Source organism: Triturus cristatus, chromosome 1_1 (genome assembly GCF_964204655.1).
Source record: "Triturus cristatus chromosome 1_1, aTriCri1.1, whole genome shotgun sequence".
Classification (NCBI taxonomy): domain Eukaryota; kingdom Metazoa; phylum Chordata; class Amphibia; order Caudata; family Salamandridae; genus Triturus; species Triturus cristatus.
Genome location: NC_140579.1, coordinates 127,693,512 through 127,706,360, shown reverse-complemented (window position 1 = coordinate 127,706,360; position 12,849 = coordinate 127,693,512). Strand labels below are relative to the sequence as shown.

At 47.5% G+C, this 12,849-nt stretch overlaps 1 protein-coding gene across 1 annotated transcript in view; it reads right to left on the bottom strand.

Annotated features, from left to right (window-relative positions):
- LOC146869768 (uncharacterized) overlaps positions 1–11,314 on the bottom strand; it is a 150,479-nt gene extending 139,165 nt beyond the window's left edge. Inside the window, exon 1 of the mRNA XM_085614510.1 lies at positions 11,204–11,314. Coding sequence (XP_085470636.1) covers positions 11,204–11,267 — 64 coding nt within the window. The 5' untranslated portion in view covers positions 11,268–11,314. The remainder of the gene's footprint in view (positions 1–11,203) is intronic.
- Between the last annotated feature and the right edge of the window lie 1,535 nt (positions 11,315–12,849).

The following is a 12,849-nucleotide window of genomic DNA, read 5'->3' as shown; positions in this document are numbered from 1 at the left end:
GATGGCTTGTAATTTTCTTAAATTGAATCCGGATAAGATGGAAGTACTAGTCACATCTAGTAAAATGGCAGCCCTCTGTGTGGCCTACCTCTGTGTGCCCGGCTCCTCTTCTGGCAGCAATAGTAAACAATCTGGGGATTTAAACTGATTCAAATTATACTAACAAAAGGTGTACACTCCTGCTTTTGGCAAGTAAAAATCATTAGGAAACCTTTGCCTCAAACAAGTGATTACTAGTCCATCAGGACATACAACTAGTGCAGAATGCTGCTGCACACATTATTACCGGTGCCTCCTCTAGGGAATATATCTCTCCAACTCTAAAACATCTTCATGGGTTTCCAATAAAGCAGAGAATTGTTTCCAAACCCATGGTCATGGTCCATAGCGTTGTCCACAATGGCTCCCCCTCCTAGCTAAGAAAGTCAGTGAGAACAAGCACTCGTTTAATCTTCACTCCTGTGGAAACGTCTTGCTGTTGCACCTTGAGTTCAGGCAGTTTCTTTGGTGGCCGAGCCTTCTCCTGTGCTGCCGCAAGGGAATGAAGTGCTTTGCCCACGAAATTGTGTGGTCACTCGTCAGTTGTGGAGTTCAAGAAATAGTAAAAGACCAGCTGTTCAAATCTGCTTTAGATCATTGTTAGCCTTACGTAGACGGTGACCTAGCGCCAAGAAGCTGTGGCTTTTGCATGCTCAATAAATATCCTAAGAATAAGAATTTAGTCAGTGAAACCACCCTGCCCCTGCTTGAAGTTTTTCTGATTCACATTAAATCCTCGAGGGGAATTGTCATCACCACTAAAATCTGACACCAGTTTGACTCCCTCAGGATTGACTTTCCTCAAAATCAAAAGCTACAGATCATGTCCATCATTGGTAGGACTTATTGTCACCTGTCTCACATTTCTGCTAACTTGCACTATATAAACTCCGCCACAGGGACACACTAAACCATGGATCCATTTACAAAATCCTTCAACTGTTACAAGAAATAAAGGGACATTTGCCCTTTCCTTGTTTTCTAAGCTGTTGGCCCATATCATGATGCAAGTTGGTTAAAAAACATTTCATCTCTGGTTTACACTTTCCATTGTTGGAGCAAAGGTGATAGCAAGTAACCCTAGGCATAGGACTACGCTACGCTCGAGTAGTTTGCGCAACTACGCGCTACGCAAATTGCACGTAGCACAGTGCAAAAACGCATAGCGTAGCGGGCATTTTTTGCTTGCTCGCGGTCCTCAACGTCAAGTTGGCAACCGCGAGTGAGCAAAATAGCATCCCGGCGAGACTTTTTCCTTGTTCGCGATCAGCAACATCAAGTTGCCGATCGCGAGTGTGGAAAATAAACCTCCCGGCGAGATTCTCAACGCGGGGACGTCAGGTTTCTCATTGCGAGTGGTCGCATATGCTCGCGACCGCTCGCGATGAGAAACTACCAGTCCGTGTTGAGAAAGCTGCCGCTCGAATACAAATCTACTCGAGCAGCAGAAAATAACCACTTGCACTGTGCAAGATGCGGTTTTCAATGATTGCACAGTGCGGACATGCATCCTGCACTGTGCAATCAGTGCGAACAGCATTTTGCACAGTGCACTACGCAGTTCACGTAGCTACGCGTAGCTTGCGTAGTGCGAAGTGCACTTCGCATAGCTACACGTAGCGCTACTACGCAAACTACGCCCAGGGTTAGCAAATTGTTTGAACTAATTACTACAAGCAGCCCTATTTTACCAACCGGAAATTCATACTTTCAATAAGTTGTTATTGAATGTCAGGGGTGCAGGATACCAATGCCCTCTAGTCTGAATTCCAACTCATGCCTCTTTTGTACCCCACTAGACACTCCCTGCCCCTTTATCTCATTCTTTCAGATTGTTTTCTTTTATTATTTCCCTCTTATGTGTCTCTATCTCAGGCCACCACAGTCCCAAAGTAAGCACTGCTGCTACAAGCACACCAGCCGGTAGATATGCCACCTCAGCATACTAACCACTCCAAGGTCCAATCAGCAGTGCCTCTAGAAGTGGGTTTTGGAGGGGGTGCGCGCTGGGAGAAAGATAAAAGTGGTGGGTCCACCTTCAAAGGATAATTGTAGGCTTGTTTGCTTAAAATGTTTGAATCTGATTTTTTTATGCCTGTATGTATATATCTTTATATATATATATATATATATTCACTTAAAAAACCATAGGTTTCACACAAGTTATAGTTAGCTGTACATTTCACTCGTAAAAAACCAATGAAATTCCACGTTATAGTTAGATCAGGTAACTATAACTCGCGCGCCCGCAATGCACTGCTGATGACGTCACATATTACATCACTTATGACATGGTCAGTGACATCACTCATGACATCAATGATGACATCTGAAATGACACATTGTGCATTGCGGTCGCGCAAGTTATAGTTACCTGATCTAACTATAACGTGGAATTTCATTGGTTTTTTACGAGTGAAATGTACAGCTAACTATAACTTGTGTGAAACCTATGGTTTTTTAAGTGAATTTGCAAGGTTTTTTAAATGCTAATTCCTAACTATAACGTGTGTGAAACCTATGGTTTTTTCAGTGAATTTGTACAGTTTTTTAAATGCTAAGTTATGTGTTTATTTTTAATTTTTGCGCGCACGGTGCACTTCGCGCACCGTGCGCGCGCTATGGGCACTCGGTGCGCTTCGCACACCGAGCACCCACGTTGCGCATTTCGTACCGTGCACGCCTCGACATTTTTTACAAAATATCAATTTTTTTTTTCTCCCTTAGGGGGTCCTTAGATTTCTATATTAAATGTGATTTTTTTTATTTTTTTTTACCGTACGCGTACGGTAAGCTTACCGTACGCGTACTCCGCAATTTTTTTTTAAAATTATTAAATTTATTTTTCATACTTTTTGGTCCTTCGTGAACCCCCTGACGAACGCTAGGGGGTCTGCAACTCTCTTCGTTGCCCCCTTTTCATGTTATCAACCTTTGTTTTTCAGTGCGAGAGACAGAAAATGGCGGCCGATACTTTCTGATTTCGACCGATTCGAATGTTTACAGTCATGTAACCACCAACCAGAATTGAGCTCGCGCACGGCACCGTACGCGTACGGTAAGCTTACCGTAAGCGCACGGAGCGCGCTTACAGATATATATATTGATTTAAATGCTATTTTCTCAGGACCTACTGAACAGATTTACACCAGACCTGCAAAAGGCACATCCCTGACCTGAGGACTACCTCTCTGCCCAATTTCAAGTAATTCTGTTCAGCCGTTCGGGCTGTAGCTCGGACTAAAGGTCCTATGGGAAAATGCATGGGGAAAACGCGTTTTGGGACCCCCCTTTTTTCTCAGCCCCGCTTGACGAATCCCCCCGAGACTTTCAGGGTAGGAGCGGAGCGTAGCGCCCCATTCGTTTTGAAAAATTTGCGAGGATTCGTCAACCGGCGCCAAAGTTATTCCAAATAGAATGTTGCGGATTTCCTATGGAAACACGGTCCTAACTATAACTATCTAGTGGCGACCGCCAGTAGATAATGTATATATATATATATATATATATGCCACCCGGTGACACCACTAGACCGAAACAACCGCTTCCATAACCATAGCTCGCTCCGACTGCTTCCAGGCCAACTGCATTGCAACTGCTTCTACGCCTGCTGCTCCACACCGCAGCATTTGGGTCCGCAAAAGATGCCAGGTCCACAGCATCAACATGGCTTCCAGGCCCATCTCTGCCCAGAACTACTTTATGCCCTTAGCTGTCCACAACCGATTGCAGGCCCATAGCTGGACACCACCACTTCCAGGAACATGGATGGTCACAACCGCTTACATCCCACAGTTGACCACTACTGCCTCCAGGACCACAGCATTGCAACTGCTTCCAGATGCATGGCTGGCTTCTGCAGCTTCCAATGACATGGCTGGTGACAACCGCTTCTAAGACCATTGTATAGCAGCTATTGCAAGGCCAAAGGCTACAACCGTTTCCATGCCCAGGGCTGAAAACAACCCCTTCATGCCCACAGCTTCGCAACTGCTTCCGTGACCATGGCAGGCCAACACAGCTGTGAGAGAGCAAGGTCTTTGGAGGAGACCCACTCAACCAGACAACCGCCAAAGATGGAAGGAGAGGACGGATGAGAATTGCCTACATACGGGCGAACAAAACACCTCAAGGAAGCAACCACCAAAGATGGAAGATTAAGACATACTGAGAACTGCCTATAGCTAGACGAAACACCACCACCACAGACCACTGTCTATGGAGGAGACCAACTCAGCCGGACAACCACCAAAGAAGGAAGGAGAGGATGTAGGAGAACTGCCTAAAGATGGGCAAATAACGCCGCACAAGGAAGCAGCCGATGGAGGAGACCAACTCAACTGGACATCCCCCAAAGATGGAAGGAGAGGACGGATGAGAATTGTCTATATACAGGCAAACACAACACCTCAAGGAAGCAGTATATGGAGGAGACCAGCTCAATCAAGCAACCACCAAAGATGGAAGACTAAGACATACTGAGAACTGCCTATAGCTAGACGAAACACCACCACCACAGACCACTGTCTATGGAGGAGACCAACTCAGCCGGACAACCACCAAAGAAGGAAGGGGAGGATGTAGGAGAACTGCCTAAAGATGGGCAAATAACGCTGCACAAGGAAGCAGCCGATGGAGGAGACCAACTCAACTGGACAACCCCCAAAGATGGAAGGAGAGGACGGATGAGAATTGCCTATATACGGGCAAACAAAACACCTCAAGGAAGCAGTAAATGGAGGAGATCAGCTCAATCAAGCAACCACCAAAGATGGAAGATTAAGACATACTGAGAACTGCCTATAGCTAGACGAAACACCACCACCACAGACCACTGTCTATGGAGGAGACCAACTCAGCCGGACCACCACCAAAGAAGGAAGGAGATGATGTAGGAGAACTGCCTAAAGATGGGCAAATAACGCTGCACAAGGAAGCAGCCGATGGAGGAGACCAACTCAGCCGGACAACCACCAAAGATGGAAGGAGAGGACAGATGAGAATTGCCGATATATGGGCAAACAAAACACCTCAAGGAAGCAGTATATGGAGGACATGCATCTGAAACCACAGCCTGGGTAGCACTGGCAGACTCAACAATCCTATGAGAAGGTGCAACCAACGCATACCCTCGCAGCAATAAACTACACACAGTCAACACCATTCCTGGCAAAACCAAACAATGCCCCATACCAAACCTTGTTGGACCTCAAGAAATAAGTACTCACCCTAAAGCAGAAGCAATCACACCTTTCTCCAGGCAAGGCATCAGCAGACCAGTAGAGTATTCAAGAAAGTTGAAGGACTCATACATCCTCCTAGTGCAGCGATGCAACGAACAAGGCCCAAGGGCGTCTTCTTCTTTTAAGCTGATATCACGTCTGATGATCACCAATGGATGCAATGTGGTCCCTCCTGGCAAACCCTGTGACCATTCTCCCTCCCTGACATCAACAGTGTGACCCCCATCAGGAGACACAGCAAACCATCTTCAGGTAAGAGACTTCCACAGTCCTGGTCTACCCTGAATGGTCATTGCGGTACCTTCAAAGATAGCTATCTCACCGTCTGCTTGAATGAAGCTTCTCTGCGCCCCAGAATCCTTGGAGCTGTCAATAGCGGCCCTTCCATGGGCAGTTCCATGGGCTGTGTGGGCTTGAGACCTGATGGATGACCATCGACTCCAGGGCATGAAGTTACTCCAGGCACCTAGGCGCTTACTTCTACCAGGCCCCATTAATGAGACGATCTACCCACTGAGGTCGATTCACGGAAGTGAGCTCATACGCCCTTTCCTCTTCCCCGATGACATCACAGGCTTGACCCTTTGAACACCAAGCAGATCTCAAGGACCCATCTTTCCTTTCTACTCCTGCCCCAAGCGTCATGCTGGTTCAAGTGGCTACCTCTAATTGACACCCAAGGCTCAATCTGAAGGCCTTGCCTTTATCTGTGTTTGGTTTTGAAATTGTGGAGCGCCTAGGACACAATAAGTCGCTTCTTGGCACACGGAGCCACTAGTGGTCAAGAACAGCGTACCCTGGATACAAAGTCAAACTATGACCCCTATGTCTTAACTGAGCAAGGGATGCAGATTTCAGTGCTGAACAGTGTAGAATCGACTTCCAGGAGCTAGGACAGACTCTGTGCAGCACCACACGCAGAGCCTTCCCATAGCCCGCATCTAGGTTAGGTCCTGCAGGGGTGTCACCGCCACACACTGCCCACTCCTTCTCTCAAACCTAAGTGTGAAGCCATGAGGAGCTCCCAGATATTAGAGTGCTAAGTATGAGTGATCATGCACCAGCTGACGGACAAATACAACTTAAAAATGTGGAGAGACAATATTTACCTTTTTAGGCTTTCTACAGGCAGAGGAACCCCTTTCCCATAAGGCTCATAAAAGGCCCAGAATGTGGGTCTATACAATGCACCATTTGGAAATGAATCCGTTGTTGCTAATGTTTCCATACCATGCACCTTTGGAAGATGAATCCATTGTTACTTATATTTCTATACCATGCACCATTTGGAGGTGGAGCCATTGTTTCTAACGTTTCTATACCATGCACCATTTGGAGATGGACCCATTGTTTCTAATGTTTCTATACCATGCACCATTTGGAGATGGACCCATTGTTTCTAATGTTGCTATACCATGCACCATTTGGAGATGGACCCATTGTTTCTAACGTTTCTATACCATGCACCATTTGGAGATGGACCCATTGTTGTTAATGTTTCTATACCATGCACCATTTGGAGATGGACCCATTGTTGTTAATGTTTCTATACCATGCACCATTTGGAGATGGACCCATTGTTTCTAACGTTTCTATACCATGCACCATTTGGAGATGGACCCATTGTTTCTAACGTTTCTATACCATGCACTATTTGGAGATGGACCCATTGTTTCTAATGTTTCTATACCATGCACCATTTGGAGATGGACCCATTGTTTCTAATGTTGCTATACCATGCACCATTTGGAGATGGACCCATTGTTTCTAACGTTTCTATACCATGCACCATTTGGAGATGGACCCATTGTTGTTAATGTTTCTATACCATGCACCATTTGGAGATGGACCCATTGTTTCTAATGTTGCTATACCATGCACCATTTGGAGATGGACCCATTGTTTCTAACGTTTCTATACCATGCACTATTTGGAGATGGACCCATTGTTTCTAATGTTGCTATACCATGCACCATTTGGAGATGGACCCATTGTTTCTAACGTTTCTATACCATGCACCATTTGGAGATGGACCCATTGTTGTTAATGTTTCTATACCATGCACCATTTGGAGATGGACCCATTGTTTCTAAAGTTTCTATACCATGCAGCATTTGGAGATGGACCCATTGTTTCTAATGTTTCTATACCATGCACCATTTGGAAATGAACACGTTGTTTCTAATGTTTCTATACCATGCACCATTTGGAAATGAACCCGTTGTTTCTAATGTTTCTATACCATGAACCTTTGGAAGATGAACCCATTGTTTCTAACGTTTCTATACCATGCACCATTTGGAAATGAACCCATTGTTTCTAACGTTTCTATACCATGCAATGAACCCGTTGTTTCTAAGGTTTCTATACCATACACCATTTGGAAATGGACCCATTGTTTCTAACGTTTCTATACCATGCACCATTTGGAGATGGATCCATTGTTTCTAATGTTTCTATACCATGCACCATTTGGAAATGAACCCGTTGTTTCTAATGTTTCTATACCATGCACCATTTGGAAATGAACCCGTTGTTTCTAATGTTTCTATACCATGCACCAATTGGAAATGACCCTGTTGTTGTTAATGTTTCTATACCATGAACCTTTGGAAGATGAACCCATTGTTTCTAATGTTTCTATACCATGCACCATTTGGAGATGGACCCATTGTTTCTAACGTTTCTATACCATGCACCATTTGGAGATGGACCCATTGTTTCTAACGTTTCTATACCATGCACCATTTGGAAATGAACCCGTTGTTTCTAATGTTTCTATACCATGCACCATTTGGAAATGAACCCGTTATTTCTAACGTTTCTATACCATGAACCATTTGGAGATGGACCCGTTGTTTCTAATGTTTCTATACCATGCACCATTTGGAAATGAACCCATTGTTTCTAATGTTTCTATACCATGCACCATTTGGAAATGAACCCGTTGTTTCTAATGTTTCTATACCATGCACCATTTGGAAATGAACCCGTTGTTGTTAATGTTTCTATACCATGAACCTTTGGAAGATGAACCCATTGTTTCTAACGTTTCTATACCATGCACCATTTGGAAATGAACCCATTGTTTCTAACGTTTCTATACCATGCACCATTTGGAAATGAACCCGTTGTTGTTAATGTTTCTATACCATGAACCTTTGGAAAATGAACCCATTGTTTCTAACGTTTCTATACCATGCACCATTTGGAAATGAACCCATTGTTTCTAACGTTTCTATACCATGCACCATTTGGAAATGAACCCATTGTTTCTAATGTTTCTATACCATGAACCTTTGGAAGATGAACCCATTGTTGTTAATGTTTCTATACCATGAACCTTTGGAAGATGAACCCATTGTTTCTAACGTTTGTATACCATGCACCATTTGGAAATTAACCCATTTTTTCTAACGTTTCTATACCATGCACCATTTAGAAATGAACCCGTTGTTTCTAACGTTTCTATACCATGCACCATTTGGAAATGAACCCATTGTTTCTAAACTTTCTATATCATGCACCATTTGGAGATGGACCCATTGTTGCTAATGTTTCTATACCATGCACCATATAGTGATGGGCCCATTGTTTCTAACGTTTCTATACCATGCACCATTTGGAGATGAATCCATTGTTGCTAATGTGTCTATACAGTGCTCCATTGGGAGACAAATCCACTGCTGCTGTTGGTTCTGTACCGTGCACCACTGGTTGATGAATCCTCTCAATCAATCAGGGAATTGTGGAGGGCGCCCCGTGAGAACCTCAAGGTGCTAGGGAAGGGGGGTTTGCAGCTTGGAGTCAGCCAAAGAGCTAGGTCTTGAGGCTCTTCCTGAAGGCTTGCAGAGTGGGGGAGCATCAGATGTTGAGCGGGAGCTCATTCCTGGTCTTGAGGCTCTTCCTGAAGGTGTGCAGAGTAGGGGAGCGTCTGATGTTGAGCGGGAGCTCGTTCCAGGTCTTGAGGCTCTTCCTGAAGGTGTGCAGAGTGGGGGCACGTCTGATGTTGATCGGGAGCTCGTTCCAGATCTTGAGGTACTTCCTGAAGGTGTGCAGAGTGGGGGAGCGTCTGATGTTGATCTGGAGCTCGTTCCAGGTCTTGAGGCTCTTCCTGAAGGTGTGCAGAGTGGGGGAGCGTCTGATGTTGATCGGGAGCTCGTTCCAGGTCTTGAGGCTTTTCCTGAAGGTGTGCAGAGTAGGGGAGCATCAGATGTTGCTTGGGAGCTCGTTCCAGGTCTTGAGGCTCTTCCTGATGGTGTACAGAGTGTGGCAGCGTCTGATGTTGATCGGGAGCTCATTCTAGGTCTTGAGACTCTTCCTGAAGGTGTGCAGAGTGGGGGAGCGTCTGATGTTGAGCGGGAGCTCGTTCCAGGCCTTGAGGCTCTTCCTGAAGGTGTACAGAGTGGGGGAGTGTCTGATGTTGATCTGGAGCTCATTCTAGGTCTTGAGACTCTTCCTGAAGGTGTGCAGAGTGGGGGAGCGTCTGATGTTGAGCGGGAGCTCGTTCCAGGTCTTGAGGTCCGTCCTGAAGGTGTGCAGAGTAGGGGAGCATCAGATGTTGATCGGGAGCTCGTTCCAGGTCTTGAGGTCCGTCCTGAAGGTGTGCAGAGTGGGGGAGCGTCTGATGTTGATTGGGAGCTCGTTTCAGGTCTTGAGGCTCTTCCTGAAGGTGTGCAGAGTGGGGGTGCATCTGATGTTGAGCGGGAGCTCGTTCCAGGTCTTGAAGCTCTTCCTGAAGGTGCGCAGAGTGGGGGAGCGTCTGATGTTGCTTGGGAGCTCGTTCCAGGTCTTGAGGCTCTTCCTGAAGGTGTGCAGAGTGGGGGAGCATCTGATGTTGCTTGGGAGCTCGTTCCAGGTCTTGAGGCTCTTCCTGAAGGTGTGCAGAGTGGGGGAGCGTCTGGTGTTGATCTGGAGCTCGTTCCAGGTCTTGAGGCTCTTCCTGATGGTGTACAGAGTGTGGCAGCGTCTGATGTTGATCGGGAGCTCATTCTAGGTCTTGAGACTCTTCCTGAAGGTGTGCAGAGTGGGGGAGCGTCTGATGTTGAGCGGGAGCTCGTTCCAGGTCTTGAGGTCCTTCCTGAAGGTGTGCAGAGTGTGGCAGCATCTGATGTTGATCGGGAGCTCATTCTAGGTCTTGAGACTCTTCCTGAAGGTGTGCAAAGTGGGGGAGCGTCTGATGTTGAGCGGGAGCTCGTTCCAGGTCTTGAGGTCCGTCCTGAAGGTGTGCAGAGTAGGGGAGCATTGGATGTTGATCGGGAGCTCGTTCCAGGTCTTGAGGTCCGTCCTGAAGGTGTGCAGAGTAGGGGAGCTTCGGATGTTGATCGGGAGCTCGTTCCAGGTCTTTAGGTCCGTCCTGAAGGTGTGCAGAGTGGGGGAGCGTCTGATGTTGATCGGGAGCTCGTTTCAGGTCTTGAGGCTCTTCCTGAAGGTGTGCAGAGTGGGGGTGCATCTGATGTTGAGCGGGAGCTCGTTCCAGGTGTTGAAGCTCTTCCTGAAGGTGTGCAGAGTGGGGGGGTGTCTGATGTCGATCGGGAGCTCGTTCCAGGTCTTGGCCGCGATGTAGGAGAAGGCTCTACTACCCACTCTGGCTCTGCGGGTGTGCGGGGTTTCGGCGAGTCTGTCGCTAATGGTTCTACACAATGCACAATGCACAATTGAGAGAGTGACTCATTATGGATAATGGTTCTCTAGAGTGCTCTATTAGGAGATGAATCCTCTGCTGCTGATGATTCCACACAGGGCATTACTGGTTGATGAATCCTCTGTCGGTGATGGCTCCATCCCCAGATAGATGTATACTGGCTCCCAAAAGATGAATCTGTTTATTCCTCAAAGCCACCTGCAATACGTTCACACCCCAGAACATCTCTCCCCCCGCTTCAGCTCATCCCCTCCCTTCCCCATGATGCCCTGCTCACCTGTCAGCCGCCCCAGCCCCACCAGCATCCCCTGGAGCAGCAGCACCCAAGCTGCCCTCAGCATGTCTCCCTTCCCTCCGGCTACTGCTGTGCCCTCATCAGTGCATGGAGGCCAGCTCTGCGGGTGGATGAGTGAGGGGGCTCTCTTGGTACTGCCCCTCAGTGCGGGTGGGGGGGGGGCTTATCTACAGGCTCAGCGGGGCTCCCTTTCCTGCCAGCTGCCCAGTGAGGAAACCTCAGCTCTAAGAATAGGACTCATCGGCAGCCGCGGGGAACACGAGGGCCGGCTGAAGATAAGGTGGGTCATTTCAGATCGGTGTGGGGGCAACACTACAGCAGCAGGGAGTCGCTGGCCGAGCACGGGTATTACACTGAATTGTAATGGAGAATATTGTAGCATGAATATAGCGTTTCATAACCTTCTTGAGGCTTCAAAGCACTTTAGTGGCTGAAAATAGTACAACTTTAAAGAAAATAAAGACAGCGAAAAGTGAGGTGAGTGTCACCCATCTGTGTGCTGCTGGAAGTGCTATCACGAAGCGCCCTGCATCATAAGACTCCCCCATGCCGCCAAGCCCACCCCCCAGCTCGCAGCTTTCAACTGAAATGGATGAAAGGCCATGACCAGCGCGAGGACCTGGCGCGGAGGCAGATTCTGGGCATTGAAAGTAAAAATTCCGGCCCAAGGGTCAAAGTTCAGCACAAAAGATCAGGTTCACAGACACTTGGAAGTCAAGTGTGATATAAAAGTGAGTAAATGGACAGCTGACACAGGTGCAGGGCATCACGGGTTAATGCTCTTTGGTTTCATGGGCCCTTCTTCCTCCTTCTTACTTTTTGTTAGGAAACAGGCTCCCTGCAGGTTTAACCGGCACTTTTTGCCTAAATTTTGACTTCTAGGCACTGGTGTAATGGCTCTGAAGTTCCCGGAGCCTGCTAACCAGGACTCAGTGCAGGTTCTCTGACCCTTCTACAGCCGCGGCCCCTGCAGGTAAGAGCAGTGGGGTGGGTGGGGGGGGATTTCAACAGACGAGGACGTGGGGAAAATTAATTATTTATTTAATCTTCCCTCGTGGTCTGTCGAATCCCCCTCCAACTCGGCCCACCGCTCTTACCTGCACGGGCCGCTCCTGCCCTTGTAGAAATGTATGGTTGATTGGATGACACCCAATTGGCATAGCTTAACTTACTTGTAAGTCCCTAGTACGTGGTGCCAAGGTCTCGTTTGAAGGGCAAGTAGAACACACCTGCAGGAGGGGCTGCTCTATTGAGGGAGACAGGCTGGCGGGGTGGACAGAGAGGGAAAGCAGTTGCCAAACCAGATTTCCTGTGGGCATGTCGCCCAGAGGTAGCCACACCCTTAGGGTGGCTGCCAAGCTCCACAAACCGAGAAAGGGGCTTAGCAATCTTGGGGGTGGGCAGAATAGAGCATTCTGGGATAGCTAGATGTTATACTTCACAGGAAGTTGTCTTCAAGCGGGAGGGAGCCAAGTAGCCCATCGGCTAGTGACTGCGACCTCCCCTAAGGGCACTTTCTGGGCCACTAGGACACAGAGCTCAGATCTCGCTTGGACTGGAGAAGAGGACCGAAGGAGGAAGGCCCGCTGACCCTGGAACTGGCAAAGAAGAAGCTGCACCGAAGTTGG